This window comes from Psammomys obesus, unplaced genomic scaffold, assembly GCF_907164565.1.
Source record: "Psammomys obesus unplaced genomic scaffold, mPsaObe1.curated_primary_1811, whole genome shotgun sequence".
Classification (NCBI taxonomy): Eukaryota; Metazoa; Chordata; class Mammalia; order Rodentia; family Muridae; genus Psammomys; species Psammomys obesus.
The window spans coordinates 3,423,973-3,445,459 of record NW_026591711.1 but is presented as its reverse complement, the minus strand read 5'-3'; the positions used below and the strand labels follow the sequence as shown (position 1 = coordinate 3,445,459).

General features: G+C 51.2%; 1 protein-coding gene across 1 annotated transcript; it reads right to left on the bottom strand.

Moving 5' to 3' along the window:
* Positions 1 to 1,459: 1,459 nt before the first annotated feature.
* On the bottom strand, positions 1,460 to 4,675 carry Evx1 (even-skipped homeobox 1). The gene is made up of 3 exons (XM_055611778.1): positions 4,249 to 4,675; positions 2,502 to 2,761; positions 1,460 to 2,002 (listed from the first exon to the last, which is right to left on the bottom strand). Exons 1-3 carry the CDS (start codon positions 4,673 to 4,675, stop codon positions 1,460 to 1,462), a joined length of 1,230 nt encoding a protein of 409 aa, XP_055467753.1.
* Positions 4,676 to 21,487: the final 16,812 nt, after the last annotated feature.

Sequence of the window (21,487 nt, the reverse complement as noted above, 5' to 3'; positions counted from 1 at the left end):
CTAAAGTCACAGATGTCCTCAGAACTAAGCAAATACACACCCATCTTCCTGCAATGTCTGCTTCGGATCCTGTCAATGCCACCACAGAACTTAGGAGACCCCCCCCCTTTTGAGTCAATCTCCTTTATTCTTTCCAAATGCATGCCCATAGTAGCTAGATTAGCAATTCAAAAATGTGTTCCCTGGTGCCAAGAAAAAAATATATATATATTTAAATGTTAAAGTAAGAATCGAGTTCAGCTTTTATTGCAACATGGTTAACAAATCATAACAGCAAATTCTTTGGGCTGTAAAAGAAAACCCCCAAACCAAACCAAATTCATTCCCTACAGGAAGAACCACTCCCTCCCAGTGGTGTGAAGCTTGCATTGGGTGATTAGAGTTGCCCTTTTCCTCAAACACTGGCTACAAGAATGTGTACAGGAGTTCATGAGTGGCTCCTGTGCAAACCCTAGTGAAGGTAGAGACAGGGTTCTCCAGAGGTGCTGAAGGTCTCTGCTGGCAGCTGAAAGGCAAGGCCCCCTGGCAAGTTTGGGGAGACAATGAGAGAAGGATGGAAGTCTCCCCTCCATAAGCTCTTCCCAGGACGCCTTGTTATAACGGCTCAGCCCTGAGCTCGGTGATCATTATTTTTATACATTCAACATTCAAAACCCCTCCTCACACATCACTTGCTAATCAGGATGTGTGCTTGGTTAAGGGAGGAGAGGTTTGCCTCGCCGGAGCCGCTTAGGGACCCTGAAACCCCGCAGCTTTCCTGCCAATGTCAAGCTGAAAGGGGGAAGGCTGGAGCTGCAGGAGGAGAGACGTCACAAAGCCAGAAATAGGGGAAGAGGTTAGGGGTTGGTGGAGACTGGAACCAAACGATGCTCTGTGATTGAGGTTCCAGGAAGGTGAGACAGGCCCCAAGGATCCTTGAGTCTCCCTGGCTGTAAATCATCTCCTCCCTAAATGGCTGGTACCTTGCCATCAACAAGCCCCCTGCCATGCTTTGGAAAAGCGGGTGAAGATTAATCTCTACCTGCTCTGCATACACAGCATTTTGATCCAAGAGACAGCGATTTCCTTTTTCAATGCTTGTCCTTGACAGGAGAGTGGGGGCCCAGGTGAAGGGTACGGGGCGGGGGTTGGGGGTTTGCTGCTGCTGAGTTTTGTTTAGCTGTTGAACCAAGGCCTCCACCTCTGACAGGATTGTGGATTCCGTGAAGAATGGCAAAGACCGGCCACCCTAGAGGAAGCCCTCTAGACCTCCGCTCTCCCACCCCATTTCTGATCCCAAGCAGCAACAGCCACTGTCGCTTCTGGGGCGCCTGGATCCTCTAGGCCGATTCCTCTGTTGTGTCCCCCCACTTTCCCCTCCGCGTCTGGGGAGAGGGGTGGCAGGTGAGACGCTGGAGGAGTCCCAAAGGCCCCACCCCACCCCTTGGCGTCCTGCAGCCGGCAGCACGAGGGCGACCCCTTATCTGGTGAGGGGCACCTCCTCCCTCTGGTCCAACGCCACGGAGGAGGCCTTGCTGAGCACAGAGGGGGCGAACGTGAGGAAGGAGTCCGAGCGGGAGGTGGAGGCACAAGTGAAGTCCGAGGCTGCCGCGGCGGCCCGCGGTGCCAGCCCGTTGGCCGGGCCGCTGTGGCAGGCGAGGCAGGAGCAGGGGCCGCCAGCCGAGGCGCCCAGTCCGTGCGCTGGGCCGGGGTAGAGAGGAGGGTGGCGGAAGGCGCACAGCAGTTCGGGTCGCGGGTAGGGCTGCGAGAGCACGCGGAACGTGTCGAGCGGGCGCAGCGGGCCACTGAAGGGCGAGGCGGCGGCCGAGGCGGCGGATGCTGCGCCCAGGCCCACGGGCGAGTAGTAGGGCAGCGGCAGGTGCGACGGGAAGGGATAGGGCAGGCCTCCCGCGGCCGCCGCGTGGCTCATCATGTACGTGTAAAAGGCGGGGTCGGCCGGGTGCGGCCACGTCATGGCCAGCCGCTGACGCTTGTCCTTCATGCGTCGGTTCTGAAACCACACCTGGGGAGAGGAGAGGAGAGGAGGGGGGTTGGAGGACTGCTCAGGGCGGGGGGCTGGGGGGAGTCCAACTCGGAGTGGGGCGTGGGGGCGATACCCACTGTGCGGGGAAGAGCCCAAACCAACTCCAGCTGCTCCAAGGGCAAGCCACCCACCGCCGGCCCAGATGGAAACCCTAGGGAGAGCTGGTGAGCCACTGACCCTGCCCTGCCAGGCATCACAACCTGGAGTGAGGGAGCGGGCAGTAGGTCTGAGGAAGCAAGACACATTTCCCCTGTTCTTTGGGACCCTGTCACTGGCAGTCTATTTGCCTAAGAAAAGGAGGACTCGCCCTCTAGGCAGCAGTGGCTGGTGATGGACTGACAGGGGCCAGTTCTGCGTGTACCAGGTTGGAGAGCCCGGGCCCAGACTTGCTCAGCTGTAATTCAGGAGACAGGCCGTTGGCATTTCCGTCCTGCCAACCTAGGTACGTGCCCGCCTCGAGCACCCTAGCCGACCCTACCTTGATGGTAGTTTCAGGGAGGTTTAGGGCTGCTGCCAACTCGCATCTCCGTGGCCTGGAAACGTAGTTCTCCCTGTAGAACTCTTTCTCCAGCCGTGCAATCTGCTCCCGCGTAAAGGCGGTGCGGTACCGGCGCATCTGGTCACTGGCGCTGCAGGCCAGGGTGCCCTGTGAGCCGCCGCCGCCGCCGCCGCCGCCGTTACTCTTGGGGACGTCGCTGCCACTGTTAGGACTGCCGCCCCGTGCGTCGGAGCCTGGCCCTGCGCAGGAGACCAGAGCACACAGGTGCACAGGCAGAGACTCAACACAAACACACAAACAAACAACGCTGACTTCGGGCTGGAGGAGGGGCATTAGGAGGAGAGCTCCTCAGCTACCTCAGCCTCTGATTCTCGGGTGATTGGGATAGAAAGGGTATGGGGTAGGCTTCAGGTGGCGGTTTGGAAGACCTGGACCTAAGGCACAGCTGGTGTAAAGGCTTGGACCTCCGTTCCCTTCCACTCGCCCCTGGGTGCGGCGAAGGGCATATTCCCTGAGCTCTCTGCTCCTGTTGGCAGAGATGCGCTGGGATACCATGAACTCTTGAGGTTAACACACTGTAGATGGCTGGGCATGCAGTGAGCTCCCTTGCTCTCGTGTGCGTGCCACAAGGCCAGGACAGGTGTGGGAATGCGTGTTGGGTGGCATACATGGCAGGAGTGGTGTATCTGAGGACGGGTGGTGAGGACACGGTACGGTAGAGAGTCTGGGTTAAGCAGATGGTGTGATGGTAGGAGGAGGATACTCATTTAGGTGGTGTTGGTGGCCGAGGCCTAGAGGTAGGTGCGAGCCTTTCCCAACCATCCTGACGGCGTTGGGGAGGTGTGTCTACTGTCTCCTGCTCCCAGTTCTCCGTTCCTAGGAGTGGATGTTGTCGGTGCGGAGAGAGACTTCCTTCTGCATTACCCCCCCCCCCCCCCACACACACACACACACTCCCATTAGCCCCTGGTGAGAAGGACAGTTCCGTAGTTAAAGCACCAACCCTTAGACCCACCCTAGAGAAGGGTGGGGCTCTAGCCCCCCGCAGCTGCTTTTCCTTTGGGTGGAGAAGTGAGACTGAGGGAGAGGAGGAGGGGGAGGGCCCAATCCCCGCCTTTTCAAATGCAACCGGAGACCAAAGGCAATTAGACCATTGGGACCATTTCCGACCTGGCGCCGCCAGCCTGGGAAGTGACAAGGTAATTTGGACCTCTGACCGACGTGCAAACTGGTCGGAGGGCTGCAGCACTCCGGAGACCGGAGTCCGCCACGATTTTTACGGTCCCTTTATATACTCTCGGCTTCCACGCCTCCGTGCGCCTTGCACTCCTCAAGTCACAAACTGCCCGGGCTAGCGTTTGATCTCGCCCCTACGCGAGGGACGGTCTTCCCGGCCCAGCCGAATCATTCCCGCAAAGCTCTGGGGGCGCGCGGGGGGGGGAGGGGATTGGGGTACATTTTTAGATCCTTCAAGCTCAGGACTTGTGTCGACGCTGACATTCGTCCAGGCACAGCTGTCACTCAGTCCCACCAACGCGATAACACAAGAGACACCCCCCCCCCAACACCCCCCACGCTGCAGATAGCAAAGAGTTGTTCAGCTGCCCCACCCCCACCCCCCCAGTCATCCTTCCCCAAGGGAAAGGAGTATCTTCCACCTGGCCTGAGATGAAAGGAAGTGAGGGTGCAGTGGGCGGACCGGGGAGCGGAGGGACAAGGTGGCTACCTTTGCTGTGCTGGTACTCGGCGTTCCCGGTGGCGCAGTCCGGGGTGCAGCTCACCTCGATTTCTTCATAGAAATCCGACTCGGTGTCTGAGCTACTGGGTTGCCCTTGGCCAGAGAGGCCGTCCGCGGAGGGGACTGGGGGTCCCGGACTCAGCATGGCTGCCCCGGCCGACCGTGGCTCGGCTCCCAGCCCCGCAGCGCTGCCTGCTAGTCCATCGACCGACTCCTCCTCCTGGCCTCCCCCGCCACGCTCCCGGGCAGTCGGAGGGCCGGCTCGCGGGCTCAGGCAGCCGTGGGGCACCATCTTCTCTGGCGGTTCAGGCAGCGGGCTGCCCACGGCTTCGGACAAATTAGAGACCCTCTTACCAACCAGAGCTCCAAGCTGACCCCCATCCAGAAACATGACCATGTCCTTTCGGCTCTCCATCCCCGGGCTTTCCGGAGGGGGGAGGGGGGAAACCCCCAAGTCAGCTCCTAACCCCAGGCTCCCTGGGATCTAGGCTGAGAAAAGGAGCTAGAGAGGCCGGGCGACTAGGCGGGCCGGGTAGCCCGAGCGAGCGCGGTGTCGACGGCGGCGACCGCAGAGATGGCAGCGGGGAGCTAGGGTCACCTTGTGATGCGAGCGCTCCTCTGTGCCGCACCGCCTCTGGGAGGAAGCCCCATTGCCCTCTTCTTTCTAAGCTGTCATCCTCCTGCTGCAATCGTCATTACAGTACCGCTGGTGACGCCACTCGGCCAACGCGAGTGGATAAATACAGACGTCTGCCACAGCGAAGATGAAAGGAGACCCGCAGCTAATGGCTCGGCAGTGATGCGCCAGGTGTGGGCCTCGCTCGAATGGGGAGGAGAGTGTGAAAACAGAGAGACACACACACTGAGAAAGGGAGACACCCAGGCAGAGAGGATGCAAATGGAATTCCGCAGACAGAAAGGAGAGCGCTTCAGGCGCGCAGCGACTTCCACAGGGGCAGCGGGGACTTGGTAATGGAAAACGCTTTTGAAATTTTATCTTATTGTTGTTTTTGACTTCTGTTTTCTGGTGTCTAGATCTAATACTAATGAAAGACTCCATAGCTGCTCTTTGGAAGCTGCTTACAAAGCCGAGTTCTCTGAACATTAATACGACCGCCTGTCCTTCAGTCTGGCTTCATTTTTTTTTTTTTTACAAGCTATTGAAAAACGTACCCCCCCCAAAAGTTGTCTGAAGAGCTTGAGCCTGCGGTACCCTTTCCTCCCTGGTCTCCCTAATTCCACCTGTCTCTTTTCTTAAAACCAAACTTTATTTTTCTTCCCTAGGAGCCGAGAGTTTTTCCCCACCTTTGAAAAACCGGCCTTGTGCGCTGACTCAGTGTTCCACGATCTAAGAAGAAAAAAGATAATAATTCCCTCTCCACACAGATAACTTGACTTAAATTCGAAGTGTTCAGTGAGTTGTTGTTGTTAATTTTCTCTCCCCATCTAGATGGCTTAGCTTGAATTCGGGTTGGCTCTTCATGGAAGAAAACATCTTTTAATTCCTCTGGTCTCCGGTATGAAATACCAGGTACGTGCACGCGGAAAGGGTCTAAGAGTGGCCTTTCTTTTCCTGCCTGTGTTCTAGGTATTTGTTCAGAGTCAACGAATTCTGCCACAAACGGTTTGTTCTAATGAAAAGGTGCTGGCAGTTGGGGTCCCTACTCTGGCAGCACTGAAGGTCCCCAGGTAGAAGAAGGCGCTGGCCTTCACTGCAGGTCTTAAGGTAGTTGTAGATAGAACGCGTGGCAAATGGCATAAGCAGAGTTTGAATTTGCAGGGTCTTCTCCCGGGCTCTGCCCAGAAGACATTTTTCTGTCCAAACCTAGAGGTAGAAGAGACAGTTGTTCAAATGTCCTGAAAGCCAGGCGCTCAGGTGCTAGGATAATCCTTTTGAGGAGGTGAGATAAACTCCTAGGGTCTGGGGCTGTGGAATTCTGGGACGGAGTGTTTGGGAAAGGGAGTAGAGCTTCCTTAGAGCCTAGCAGGTGGGCTGGGTTGAGGGTCAGAGGTAAGTGCCTTCTGGGCTCAGCTTCTCCCTGTCTCTCTTTCTGACCCCCACCCCCAACAGTTTCTACTGGTGGGCAGCCAGCCTACCTAGCTAAAAAGACTAGCTCCTCCTCTGTGTCCCTAGTCAAAGCCCCAGCTTCTAAGAAACTTTCAATGACTTCCTTTTTTGTGGTCTATCTTCTATGTTTCCCCCCGTTTTTCTCTCCACCCTTCCCTCAATCTTTTTAATCTGGAGGAAGTGAGAGGTTCAGGAAAACAGAATTTCTCTTTCTACTCCGGCTTTCCATTTCTCTCCTGATGCGGCAGCAAATGTTTCTTAGCTTTGCCTGGGGGTCAAAAGCAGCTGGACATAGAGGATGGTGTCCAATCGCCATGAATCCTAAAGCCATCTTCTGCTGAGCAATGCTGGCCCAAAACTCTAGAGAAACATTTCAGAGGTCAGAAGCAGTGATGGGGGTGGTGGTGGGGAAAGCGGGTCCTAGGACCTGTTTCCTGCCATGAATTCTGGCTAGCTCCGCTTTTTCTCGCTGCAGCCAGGGCCTTCGAGAGCACCTGGCTTGCCCTCTCTGCTATCCAGACTCCTGAGTCTGTCTCAAGACTGCTGATCCAGCTGCTGCTGCATCAAAACCTCCCAGCGCTGGGCCTGTGAGACACCCAGGCTCTCTGCCCACCCCCCATGAACAAGCCACCACCTCACTGCCCCCCCTCCTTCGGAGGGAGGTTGGTCCCTAGAGTCACTGCAGGCTTCCCCGCCCCGCCCCCAGCTTTGCATTCAATGGGAATGTTCAATGTTTGATCCTCTTTTACTCAGCGTTTTCCCTAGAGATGAAAGCAGAGCCGAACTGTGAGATCAAGGGGTGCCACTCAGTCTCCTTCCTGGGTCAGTCTGCGGGAGCAGGAGGGGGCTCAGACTCTCAGAAGGCGGCAGCCTGCTCTCAGCTCCCAGGCTCACGGAGATTCCTTCTGGGCCCACCCCCCACGAGCCAGTGCGCCCAGACTTCAGCCTACCTTTTTAAAAGCAGCCTCTGACTATTTGGTTTTTAGGTTCCTATTGAATCTCTCCCCACCCACCCCGATGCTTAAAGGGAAAAACAAAATATCCAGCTCAATGACACTTCTAAAATCAGCAGTTGGCCGACGTCAAATGAAGAGAGGCGGAATTTTCCCGACAGATGAAAAGAGGGTGGTTGGAGAAAGACACGGTTTTGGTTTGGTGTTTTGTTTTGGTTTTGTCTTGGGGTGTTTTTGTTTTGTTTTGTTTCCCTGCGTGGGAAGTGCGTTTTAATGGTCACTGTTGTATTATGAAGGTTCTTTACCGCACAGGAAGGAAGGGGGAGAAAATTCTAATAGCCCGTGAATCGGGGTAACCTTTCAAAAGCGAAGGCGGGGTGGCAGCCGCCCGAGCGGAGTCCGGCAGCGCACCTTCCTCCCCGCCGACCTGCCGTCCTTCCCCCGCTGGGGCCACCCGCTCAGACGCCGCCAGCTCCTCGCGGGTTGAAATTCTCTGAACTTCAAAAGCTGCGGGCTTGGCTTCCGGCCGGGCTGGGAGGGGTGGAGCGCGGCTGGGAATCCTGGGGAGCGGACCCGAGATAAGCCTCGCCGGTCGTTTCAAATGGACTCCGAAGCCCTGCCTGGCCCACCCGAAGACTGGATCCGCGGAAATAGCTTCGCTCGGCCTGAAAACCCGGCTCGGGAGAGAGGCGGCGGCGGCCGTGGGGGCTTCCTCGGCGACCCCAGGCCCACGGGGCGCGGTCGGTACCGCTCCCGAGCCGTGGGGAGCATCTTCGCAGCCCGGGGCCTCTCTGAGGCAAGCTCGCTCCTGGCGAAAGGCAAAGGGACGAAAGTCCCTGGACCTGGAGCTCGTTTGGCTGCTTTCTGGCAGCAAAAATTCTATCAGGGAAAGAAAAAATAATAATTTTTCTTTAGTCTAACGTTAGAACAAAGAGAACATCTTTTAAGTAGTAAGAAGGAGCCAGGTGTCTAGATACTGTCCTCTGGTCCTCCGTGACCTTCGAGGCGGTGGCAGGGCTACTCCCTGGAAGTGTCTGTGATTCTGGGTCTTTGCAGCTAGCGGGGCAGTGGAAGCGTCTATCAGTCAGCCTCCCTTCTTCCGCCGCGGCTGTCCAGGTCTCTTTTTGAGTCCATAGTCACTGAGTGGTGCGCGCCTTGGGGGGTACACCTCCCGGGAGAACAAGGTTCACTGGAAGTCAGACTCCAGGAGTTCAGGCTTCCTTGAGCCCAGAGATCAAAGCTGGGTCGATTCTCCACACCTCTTCCACCCTGGCCTGGGCAGGGGCGGGTCTTCTGAGGGAAGCTGGAGCCAGCCTACAGCTGCGCGGGGCAGCGGACTGACACCTGAGGCCCTTCCCAAGCTGATGCTTCCTCCTCCTAGGACAAGGCCTAGAGCAGGCCCCTTCCTCCCTGTCCCCAAGCCCCGACCCCCACCCACCATGCAGTTCCCTCCCACCCAAGAGAGTTCTTCAACACCTGTACAAAGGCCAAGCTAGCTCCTGTCTTGCCCTAACAGAAGTGCCTTGACCTCTTTCATCATCATTTCAGAAACTTGCTACTATTACAAAGTTAGTTGACCTCCACGACTCTTTTCAGCTACACAAGAGTTCTTTCAAGGGCCTTGGTAGACCTCAATGTTTTGTTTTTTTCCCTCAGTGGTAGGGTGACCAGTAGTCTTTAACAAACGGCCAGGGTGAGGTTGAGTGCCAGGCCCAGGCTCCTCCTCCTAAGATCTTCTTCATGCCTGTCCTCTGCCATTATTCCGGTTGAGGTAATACTCCCACAGCCTTTCAGGAATCTAGCTGGGTCTGTGGGGCTGTGCCCTCAGCATGTCCTTCAAGAGCACCTCCCTGGAGAAAAGGCTCCAGGCCACACTGCTGACACCCCACCCCAGCACACATCTTACTTCCCAGGAGGACAAGGATTCCCATGGTAAGAGCAGCCACTGTTCTGAGCTTTTCTTGTGTGTTTGTATTTTCCAACCTCGGCAGGCTTCGGAGGAGAGACACTGAATTAGCCTTGGCTTGCAGCTGAGAAGCCTAAACAGGGAGGAAACACATACTTGAGTAAGAGGATTCTGTTCCCCTCCCTCTGCCTTGAAGCCCACCCTGAGAACCACTTTTTGGCCTGTTGTCTGTGTGGCAGAATACTTGCCTGGCATGCCCGAGGCCCTGGCACCCATAAGGTGCCAGGTGTGAGCTTTGAGGCTTTCATTCTAAAAAGTCAGCTTGTAGTCTTTACTCCGTGGTCTTTATTCTCCCCTCACTTGTAGAGGAACTCAGAAAGGATGGGGGGTGGGACCAGGACACAACTCCTGGGATCTAAGTACTTTCCTTGGATCTGGAGTGGGGGGAGGGGGGAGTAGCTGTACACCATCTGAAAATACTCCCTCTACAGGACAGGGGCCCTCGGATGGGTTCGGACTATTCAAGGAAGTGTAGGAGAAAAGAATCACTGTAGCCAAATGGATCTTTGGGATCTGAAGACAGAAACTTCAAGATCAAGTTTAGAAATACCCAAAATGTCTGCATAATTACTGACTTTGGGAACATTAAGGCATCCCCTCAAACCGCTGCAATCAACCCTGAGTGCTTTTCTAAGAAAGACCTAGGTTTCTCAGGGCCACTCAACTCATGTGGTCAACCACGAGGCAAGACCACAGCCACACCAGGCAACCTGAAGCTCACCAACGTAGCCCCAACTCCCAGGCACCCGGCTTCAGCCTCCCAGGGTGCTAGGCTTCACAAGGCAAAGCCACCACCCACCACTCCTTCTTAGGAATTATAGCCCCTTAGGTTTCTGGCCACACTTTTCCTAGAAAATTCACAAAGGTTTTTAAGTTAGCTTTTAATTTCTGGGATTTCTCTCCCTTTATAAGCCCTCTAGAGCCACTGTATTCCAAGCAGAATGGCCTAATCTAATTTTAGGAATATATATTTACCTGAAGGTTTGGGTTTTTGTTTGTTTGGTTTTCGTTTGTTTGTTTGTTTGTTTTTTCCTTTCATGGTAGCTTCCTCCCACAAATTGTCCTGATTGCTTGGCCCTAGAGACAAAACCTAAGTGGCTAGCTAGGCTTGCTTATACCAGCGACCTGGCCTGCGCACACCCTCTGCTGCAAACATCCAGGTTCCGGCCCTGTATCATGGAGGGATGGTCTGGCTGGAGCCTCCCTAAAAGACAGGACTTGACTTGGGCTGCCTGCCTGGCTATTACCACATCGCTATAATCCACCAGAAGTTCCTTTCCCAGCCTTGGGGAGGGGTTCTTTTTGTTCTTGTTGGTTTGGGTTTTATTCTGAGATTCTGCAGGTAGAACCTGGGGCTTTGCACATGCTAATCAGGCACTGTGCCACAGGACATACTCTGTTGCTTTGCACTTTACAGAGGGGTCAGAGGATGAGATAAAGAGTGTGGCTGTGTAGCCTAAGCCGATAGGACTGGAAGTTCTGCCCTGCAATCCCAGTGGACCTCAGATGGGTGAGGTCCGCCTGCCTCTGCCTCCAGGACTTGATGCTTGCTCTGCCTCCCATCGTTTCCTCCAAAGGCAAGCCATTCCCTGCGCTGAAGAACTCAGCTTTAACTCCCCCAAGCAGCTTTAACTCTTCCCCATGTTCACCTCATTCACTGATAGCAGTAAGAGGGAGACCCACTTAGTCCACACGGAATCTAGGTATCCCTGTTGACCCTAACTGACCCCTAAGCGCCGGCTCTCCATCTTCCCTGGATTCCCAGCCTAGGAGGATGTTGACACCCCTTGCCCTCTCCCTGTCTTTTGTCCCGGCAGGAGATCATGCAGCCACACATCCAGCACAGGAGATTTGTGGATGCAGGAGAGGAAACTGCTCCTGCGCCCCTTAGTCTGCCCGGAGCAGCAAGTCCAACTGGCCTGTGCCGCTGGACTGCTCTAAGGTTTTTGCTTTGGTTTGGGGATTTCTGGAGGCTTCCATAGAGACCCCTCCTAATCCAGACTTGCCCTCCCAGCTATTGAGTTTCGCAATGCCTGTGAGCAGAAGAAACAAGGGTCTCAGAGAGACTGAGGGCGTCTAAGGGGTACACAGCCTGAAGTGAAGTAACCGATTTTAATTCAAGTCGAGGAGCTTCCAAAGGCCAGATTTTTCGTTAGGACATTTTCCCCCCTATGTCCCCAAGGACCCCAGCACCCAGACAGCCAATGCCTTGGGTGTGGAAAGATCTGAACAACGACCATCCTTCCCAAATTGGCTGGGTGGCTAATGCTGTAAAGGGACCCCAGGATCCCATATGTAGTAGAATTCTGTAGAAAGAATAATTAAACGGCAGGAAGGCCTGCAGGGCGCCTCGAGGTGGAGGAACTGTGCGCTCCCGGCCCAGAAATCTGCCTGTGAGAATCGGAGGGTGCACGGATGCCCTGACCGAGGGAGGGACCCAGACTGTGGAAGTGATGTCAGCCCCAGAAAACAAGCGCTGCGGGCCAGGGGAGTAGTGTGCGCACAGGCTGGCTCGCCGTGGCCTCTATATCCCTTCCGTTCGCCACCGCAGGAGCACCAGGTGCGCCCACAGCCCCCTAAACGTCCCTTTCAAGCTGAGAGCCAGTCGGGCGTCCCATCCGGTCCTGGCAGTCCCGAGCTACGTCCTCCGCCCCTCGCCGCCGCGTTGACAGAGCCCCGCTCACGAACTGCTGTCTTGGTGCGCCCCCCACTGCCGACCGCCAGAGGCGGAAGTCGCGTCCTGTCGCAGCATCCTCGCTGGCTCAGATCCGAGGGCTCTGCCGCCACAGGCACCCAAACTCTGCATAGCTAGAGGTCGGTTGACGTTGGCGCCGTCCTGAGCGTCACGCCCTGGGGTTGGACTCCAGGAGAGCTGGAGGTGAGGTCTCCGCCCACACGGTCTCAGCGACTAACACTAATTAACCACAGGTGGGGAGTTGGACTTAGTTCGCCTACACCACCCGGCCTCCTCCCCAGTCATCTGAGAATCGGCGCACAACTACCCCCACCCCCAGGATGATTGTAGCACGGATCAGAAGTCATAATAATTTTCTCTTGTCGGCCAGTGTATCCAGCCCACTCGTGTTCGCAACACGCATTGTTTTGCGGAGCCCCGTGGACATTGCTTTGCCTACAAGTCTTGGGTAACTATTTCCTCACTTAGTTCTGGGGCCCGCTGATAGACAAGCAACCCTTCCCAGGTTCCCCCAGACAGTGCCCTTGAAGTGTGGTCTCCTCAGCGTCCGGGAGCTCCGCCCTGAGATCTACTGAACCCAAAATTCTCAGAACGGGTCTAGTAATGTGTTTCAGAGAGCCTCTCAAGGGCTCACAAAGAGCCCTCAAGATTAAACTGCTACCCTGTGGACTTGATCATTTCTTGGGTTCTTTGCCGAGATTCCTGTTTGTTTGCTTGCTTGAGACAGGGTTTCTCTGTGTAGCCCTGGCTGTCCTGGAACTCACTGTGTAGACCAGACTGGCCTCAAACTCAGAGATCCACCTTCTTCTGCCTCCGAGTGCTGGGATTAAAGGCGTGCACCACCGCCACCGCCCGGCTCTGAGTATCTTAAAGGTTGTTGCGCACACGTTTGTATATTTGTGTAACCCTGTCCGTTCTCCTCTCTCACCCTGAGCTAGCTCTTTTTGTGGCTGTTGTTTAGTTTGTTTTTCACCTGGGATGAAAGTGAAAAACACCACTGCCCGGCTTCTAAATAAGGCTTTACACAAACACAAGATGACCCAAGAATAAAGAATAGTTGTGCCTCCTGAGTACTGGGTACCACTCTGGATGCTGCGCATAGAAGCTACTCAATCCCCAATCAACCCAGGAGGTTACTACAGCTGTCATCATGCCAGGTAGACAGATGGAGGCGCTAAGGCAAACGCTTGCTCAGGAATGCACTGCCAGCTGATGGCAGAGGTGAGAGGCAAATCCAAGGGACTAATACCTAAGGCCTGGCTCCTACCTCCTGGCAACAACCTGGCCTCCATATTCCTTTGATCTCAAAAATACACTGAACTTCACATCACTTACAGCTACTATTATGAATGACAGTGAGCAGGGCTGGGAGTTAGGTTTTTGCCAGAGAGAAAGCTTAGCATGTGTAAGCTTCTAGGTTCATTTTCAAGAACCAAATATCAATAACAAGAGTAATAATGAAATCAAGCCAGGATGATGGCATAGGTCCCTACTCCCAGAACTCTAGAGATAAAGTCAGCAGATCTTTGAGTTTGAGGCCAACTTGATCTACACAGTAAGGCTTTGTCTCCAAAACCAAAACCAAACCAAACAAACAAAATCCCACCAACATGGGCATGGTAGTATGTTTCTTTAATCTCAGAACTCCAGAGGCAGAGGCAGGTGGATCTCTGTGAATTTAAGATTGGTCTAGCCTACAAAGCAAGTTCCAGGCCAGCTAAAGTCATATCATGAGAACTTGTCTTTAAAAATAACAAGCTTAGAGATATGGTTCTGTGGTTAAGAGCACTGGCTGTTCTTTCAGAGGATGAGTGTTCTAGCCCCAGCACCCACATGGTAGATTCAACCATCTGTAGTTCTGGTTCCGGGGGATCTGATGTCCTCCTCTAGCCTCTAAGGGCACCAGGCAAACAGATGGTGCAGACATACAAGCAGGCAAAAATGCCTATAAGCATAAAACAAAGCTAAAAATTAGATTTAACATTTAAAAACACAAGCCATGGAGTCATCTATCACATTCTTGTAGATGTTTCTCAACCACTATTCCAGTTGTTACAAGGGTTTTATCAAATAGAAGCTTTCTTTTCTTTTTTGAGACAGGGTTTCTCTGTGTAGCCTTAGCTGTCCTGGACTCACTTTGTAGATCAGGCTGGCCTCAAACTCACAGCAATCCTGCCTCCCTAAGTGCTGGGATTAATGGTGTGCACCACCACTGCCTGGCCCAAAGGCCAACTCTTTGGAGATCAGAGTCCCAGTACTGCAGAGATGAGCCTTTCAGGCCCCAGATCTTTCCTGGGGGAATTAGATGTTCTCAGAACAGGACAGTTTACTTGTCCTGGAGGGTAGGCTCAGAGGAGTTTGTGAGGTAAGTGAGCACATGCGGAAGCGCCAGGCCCTTCACATTCCTGCAATAGTTTGCTACCTTGGAGCAGGCCCAGCGCACCACCCTCTCTCTCCCCTCTGGATAAGGCAGTTACTCTCAGAGTTTCCCTGGGTTTTGTTTTCTGTGATGATACAAAGGAATGCAGCACAGGACCATTTGCTTTGTTGAAGGACAAGGGATTCTGGCTTGGATTCTAGAGTCAAGACTTAGCAGTTGAGTCCCCTACTTGCTTTGTGACCTTGGTCAAGTCGGTTCATCTTTGCAAACATTGAAGATGTAAACTACCACCACCTGCTTGGCCCATAAGCTCTTGTGAAGTCTGAGTTTGGTGATTCAAATAGAACTCTTAACTTAGGGCCTCGAGTACCTAATGACCACAGTAACTAGGTCAAAATTATTTGTTTTTTTTTAGTTAATTTATCACTACCATTACTTTCCTAGGTAGGGTCTCACCATATAGCCTGAAACTCAGTATTTAGATCAGGCTGGCCTGCAAACCCACAGAGATTCACCTGCCTTTGTTTCTCAAAGGTGTGTGCCACCATGCCCTGCTTCATTTCATTTTTCAGTCTCCTATTGCTCAGGCTGCCCTTGAACACTCTGTGTAGCTGAGAACAACCTTGAATTTTGTACATTTTCATTATTTATTTGTTGAAGGAGGTCAGAGGACAACTTGTGGGAGTCGGTTCTCTCCTTTCACACTCAGGCCATTAGGCTAGGCAGCAGGCATGTTTGCTAGGCTAGCCTTCTTGCTCATTCACGACCTTTGGACACGACCCATGCACCCTTCTTTTGTTGCTGTTGTTTCTTTATTTTTAATACATTTATTTATTTAGTTTGTGCATATGGTACAGCGCACTTGTGAAGGTCGGAGAACACCGGTGTGTGAGCTCTCTCTTCAACCATGTGGGTCCCAGGAATTAAACTCAGGTCCTCAGCCCTGGCTGCAAGAGCCTTTACCACTGAGCCTCAGCACTAGCCTTGAGGCAGGGTCTTGGTGTGTTGCCTATTCTGGCAACCTCAAATTCACTATCCTGCTGCTTCAGCTTCCTGAGTGCTAAGATTATAGGCACTCGTACTATATCTAACTCCATGTATCATATCAATACCAAGTATCTTTTCCTTCTTCCTTTTTAGAAAATGTTTTTTGTTTGTTTGTTTGTTTGTTTGTTTGTTTGTTTGTTTAAAACAAGATCTCATGCCACATATAGCCCAGTTCCTGATCCTCCTGCCTTTCCCTCCTAAATGCTGGGATTGTAAGTATATGCTACCACAACCTGCTCATTCCCCTCTCTGTGTGTCTCTGTGTTTCTCTGTCTGTCTTTCTGATTCTGTCTCTCTATCTCTGTATCTCTGTGTCTCTCTGTCTCTTTCTCTCTATTTCTTGTTTTTCAATACAAGGTGTCTCTAATCTGGAACTCATTCTGTAGTTCAGGCTAAGCTCAGAGATCTGACTCCTGAATGCTGGGATTAAAGGCATGTGCCACCATGACCAGCTTTCTTCATCTGTTTTTGAGATGTGCAGGCTGCCTTCCTTGCCTGCATTTCCTTTGTTCTTCCCCCAGCCCTCTAGTAAAGCAGGACAGAAGAGAATTGTTATTTTCAGTGAGCAGTTTCAGAAGACAAGCTTTAGACAGGTCAGGAGGCTCGGGCAACATCATCTCACAGCTATGACATGGAACAAAGTCTCAAACTCTTCATGGAGCAAAACCAGTAGGTTTTCTACAGAATGAATGAGTTATTATTCTTAAGGATAACTCCTTAAGACCAGCCCCGTCCTTAAGACCTACCAATGCTGAAAAGCACACAGGAAAAGGCAGATAGCTACAAGAAGCTGCTAACAACTAAAAACATACACCATGGAGCAAGCATGCTGTGGATTTGGGCTATTATTCTGATTGGTCTGGAGTTATTTCAGAACTTCCATTACTGGCAAAACGTCAACTTTAGAATTCTTTCCTAATTATCCTGGAGTCGAAATTACTGTTCTTGGAAAGAATCAGAGGAGGAAAGAAATGTCATTGTTACAAAAATAGTCATGGAAAGGGCCGAAAGGAACCTGAGTTCCAGTTTTAACTCTGCTCTGGAGTTAAGCTCTGAGAGAAGGGTCAGGTACAGCCACAGGTGGCAATGTTCCCATCTAGTCTTAATTTGCTGATACAAGCAACAAAGAACAAAGGCTTTCAGCTAAGAACATAATTTGCATAGTCTCATTGATCTCACTTTATTTTACATTTTGAATGATATTTTATGTGGATGAGTGTTTGCATGTATGCATGTCCGTGCACAATACGCATGCCTGGTGCCCATGGGGGCCAGAAGAAGACAGCACAAACTCCCTAGAACTGGAATTACAGATGGCTGGTTGTGAGCAGCTACATGGGTACTAGGAACGGAACTAGGTTCTTCTACAAAAGCCTCCAGCTCTCCATACTGTCATTTAAATATTACAACAACCCACAGAGAAAGTGAGGGGTCTCCCCATTTAATAAATGAGAAAAGTGAGGCACTAACCTACTTGTCTAAGGTCACAAGGACAGTAAGTAGAAGATTCTGAGCCACTCTCTGCTCGTAAACTGCAGAGTTTACTTCCAGTAGCCACAAATCCACTTCCTTTTATTGTTTTGTTTTGTTTTGTTTTGTTTTGTTTCAAGACAAGGTTTCTCTGTGTAGCCCTGGCTGTACTGAAACTTGCTCTGTAGACCAGACTGGCCTCAAACTCAGAGATCCACCTGCCTCTACCTCCTGAGTGCTGGGATCAAAGGCGTTCGCCACCACTCCCCTATACAAATCCACTTTCTATGTGGATATGGATTGTAAGAGCTTCTGATCCAACACACAAGCATCAAGAAATGCTTTTAAATAGCATTTAAATGCTTTTACTGTTTTTAAACAGAGAAGGCCTGGACTGAGTTCAGAAGAGACAGGTTCCAGCATGGCTAAGAAGCTAGGAAGCAGGCCGCGGCTACACTGAACATGGAATCAACAGAAAGCAGTTTTCTCTAACCTGCTCAGCCAAGATTTCTGTACCTCAAACAACTCCCATGAAATGACAAGAGGATGCATTTGCAGACTGGCCCTGAGCTTGAACCTCAGCTGTGGCACTTACCAGCCAGTAACCTTGGACCACCCAAAGCTGCAAGATATTGCATCTAGAATGCAACTACCAATGAGAAAATAAGAGACCTGCCGCTGGAGCTGTTCTGAAGATTTAATGAGGTGGAAAAGAGTTAGCAGTGGCCTGTGGCAGCGACGACACAAATGCAAGGCCCTGTTCATGCTCACCCACACACACCTTGCTGGCTTCCGACCTTACTCTACCATGTCTGAGGTACTTACTCCTCAACACTGTCCCCAGAGTGAGAAGTGGCAGTGAGCACCATGGGAATGATATCCACAGAACAACCTCACCGAATGTGCCCTTTTCCTACATGGCCACTACAGTCGTGTGCAAGGGTACAACTGTTGCTCATTTAACAGGTGAGGACAAGAGCGCGGAGTGCCCTGCCTGCTTTCCAGTTCCAGCTCTGTCACTCACTTTACCAGCTGTGTGGTGTTGCGAAAGTGTCTTAAATTATTTCAAGCTCTGCTTCCTCATCTATAAAATGGTGCCAGTAAGGATTAAATGAGTTAGCACATATAAAACACTCAGAAGTTGTTCTAACACATATGAAGACTCAATAAATTACCATTATGGCATGTCAATTCCCTAATGTATGCTTGTAGGATAAAAGGAAGACGAATGCAGCAAAACTCCACCCGTGGAGGAAAGGCACCCTGGGGAACGGCATATAGTCAAAGACAGACAGACCTGGCTTCCCTACTCGCCTGGTCAAGCCACATAACCTTAGACACTTCAACATCCCTGAAAATGGAGCGGACGGAAAATCTGGTTTGCCATTTCTGTGTAGCTCTTGGCACACACCGAGCTCTATTGCCTGTCATTGTTGCTTTTAATCTTTGGACGTTAAATGGTTGTCTTCTGAATATTACAGAGTTCACCCTTCTGGGAGGAGCCACATTTCCAGGAATTGCTTACTTGAGACTCAGAGAGTCATTAACACTTAACCAGCTTAATGGGAATGGGTGGGAGGAGGGCTAAAGAATGGGGTCCTATTGGAAAGAAGGAGGACTTAGGACATGAGTGCACTTCCTTGACAGCCCACTCTGTCACTTTTACCCAAGGAACCTACTGCTCAGTCCTTGTGAGGCTTCCACTGGGGTAGTAGCATTAAAATTGCTCAGCAGGAACTATGCATGCCAATCTTATCCTCGTGTGATAGAAGAGATAAAGTTGATGGTGTAGGACTTCCTTTGGTACCAGTAGGAGGTAAATGTATTTGAAAAATGAAAGGAGGCTGGGTGTGGTGGCACATGCTTTGATCCCAGCGTTTTAGAGACAAAGGCAGGCAGACCTCTGTGAGTTGGAGGCCAGCTTGGTCTACAGAGTATGTTTCAGAACAGACAGAGCTATGTAGAAGACTTTGTCTCAGAAACAAAACAAAAAGAAAGAATGAGCAGGAGAGAAAGCTTAGAAGTTAAGAGCACTCTCTGCTCTTCCACAGAGATCCTGAGTTCAATTTCCAGCAACCACACGGTGGCTCACAACCATCTAAAATAGAATTTGATGCCCTCTTCTGGCGTGCAGGTGAACAAGTTGATAGAGTACACACATGCATTATTCATATACACTAAATAAATAAATAAATGCTTTTTTTTTTTAGGGGAGAGAGAGATTGGAGGGAGAGAGACAGACAGACAGAGAAGCTAGCACATGGTGCCATGTCTATAGTCCCAACTACTGGCAGAGTGAGGCAGGTGAGTGAGTTGAACCTAGAAGTTTGAAGCCAGCCTAAACAAGATAAAGAGTAAAGGAGAAGAGAAAAGAAGAGATGAGAGGGGAAGAAGGGGCAAGCAGAGGAGGAGAAAAAGGAAAGAAAGTCTTATTGGCATTGATTTCACTGGTAGTTGGAGATGGGGAAGATGGCTTAAAGATCCAGCAAATTTGGAAAGCAAAAGTTCTGTGATCTTCTTTGATCATCTCCTCCTAAGTTGTTGTTTCCAAGCCAAAAAAAATAAATAAAAATTAAAAAAAATAAAAAATTCCAGTGGTTTAGTTTTAGTGTTTGTTTGAGTTCAGTGTTTGGTAATGTTGAGACAAGTTCTTACTTAACCTGTGCTGGCCTTCAACTCCAAGTTCTCCTCTTTCTACCCTCTGTGCTACCGTGCCCTGCTGGCTCCTATCTTATTAATATTCCCTATGAAGCTCTCAGAAGTTCTCTAAGGTTGCTCAAGCTTCACTCAATGTATACAACATTTGCTGAGTCCCTACTCTGGGCTCGTCACTGTGTTGGACACCCAGTTATAGAATCCTGCACCTCCAGGATGCTGAGCCAACAGTCACAACCTTGGCTGCTTCCCAGACCCTTTGGTCATGTTGAAAGTGTTTCTACCTTCACCTGAGCACATGGCTTTCAAGTCTGAAGATAACACACACATACCCTGCTTCAGTTGCGGCTGGAAGAGGCCTTGGGACTAAACTCCGACCCAAAGGAATGGAGGTGGAGACCATGCATGTCTGCTTCCATTTCCCATTGTCAGTCCTCATCGTTCTGCCGTCCTGCTGCCTGGAGCTTGTCCACTGACAACCTGAGCTCAGGTAGGCAGACCAGTAAGACAGAAACAGTCTGAGTCCTCGACCTCACAGAGCTCTTCAGCAGCCCACCACCCCTGCCCAGATTTCCAGGTGAGAAACTTAACGCTTCTTTTCTAAGCAGTGTACAGCGATTTGAATGAGAATGGCCCCTACAAGTACATAGATTTTAATATTTGGTTCCCAGTTGATGGGTTGTTTAGGATTAGGAGGCGTGGCCTTGTTGGAGGAGGTGTGTCTCTGGGGGTGGACTTTGAGGGTTCAAAAGCCAATGCCAATGCCTCCCCCGCATGCAGATCAGGATGTAAACTCTTAGCTACTGCTTCAGCACTAAGCCTGCCTGCCTGCAGCCACACTCCCTGCCATGATGGCCATGGACCCACCCTCTGAAACTATATACAAACTCCCAATTAATGCTTTTGTTTCTAAGTTGCCTTGGTCGTGGTATCTCTTCACAGCAACAGAAAAGTAACGAAGGCACCGTAACTATTTTAGATTCTTTTTTTTTTTTTTTATCCTTCTATGGGTGACTTTTGGTTCTGTAAATCAAACCCAGAGCCTTGCAAATGCTAAGTGTATCCTGTGTACTGTCTCCCAATGGAGAACACCCCACACCTTTTCTTTAGGTTTTATGACACTAGGAGCAATTTCTCACTAGTACAACATATAAGACCACGCTCTCGGCCTGTGGAAGCTGAGCCTCCAGTCCTGCTGAGAACATGCTTATGCTGCGTTGTGCCTTGTGGACAAAGCAGTAAAGAACTCAAGGGACTGGGTCGTCCCTGTAATGGACCACTTGCCTTTGGTTAGTAAGGGCCTGGGTTGAATTCCCAGCACTGCAGAAAAGACCTGCAATGCCAGCTACTAGGAGGTGGGATCAGAAGGACTGCTGGGTTAAGGTCTCCCTGGCTTGCAGAATGAGTTCAAGACCACCTCGGGCAACTTAATGAGACAGTATCTCAAAATTAAAGGTTAAAAAAGAGAGCTGGATGAGGACTGGAAGATAGCTCAGCAGCCAAGAGTGCATATGACTTTTCAGAGGATCTAAGTTCGCCTCCCAGCATACACATCAGGAGATCTGAGGCTTCTGGTCTCCAAGGGCTCCTGAACAGGTCACACAGTCACACAAATACATACATACACACATGAATGAAAGTACATTAAGGGGCTGGAGAGATGGCTCCGCAGCACTGGCTGCTCTTCCAGAGGTCTTGAGTTCAATTCCCAGCACCCATATGGTAACTCACAACCATCTGTAATGGAATCTGCTTCCCTCTCCTGATGTGTGTGAAAACAAAACACTCTTAAATAAATTTTAAAAAAAGTAAAATAAGCTGGGTGTGGTGGCACAGGCCTTTAATCTCAGCACTTGAGAGGCAGAAGCAGGTGGATCGCTGTGAGTCTGAGGCTAGCCTGGGCTACATAGCAAATTCCAGAGCAGGTAGGACTATATAAAAGACTTTGTCTTAAAAAAATTTTTAATTAAGCAAACTAAGTCTTAGAGAGAGA

Excerpts from the sequence above, each read along its gene's own strand:
- Evx1 (XM_055611778.1), bottom strand. The coding sequence starts at position 4,675 with ATGGAGAGCCGAAAGGACATGGTCATGTTTCTGGATGGGGGTCAGCTT. Across the intron at positions 2,762-4,248 it reads CGAGTACCAGCACAGCAAAG|GGCCAGGCTCCGACGCACGG; the intron begins GTAGCCACCTTG and ends TCTCCTGCGCAG. Across the intron at positions 2,003-2,501 it reads TCCCTGAAACTACCATCAAG|GTGTGGTTTCAGAACCGACG; the intron begins GTAGGGTCGGCT and ends TCCTCTCCCCAG.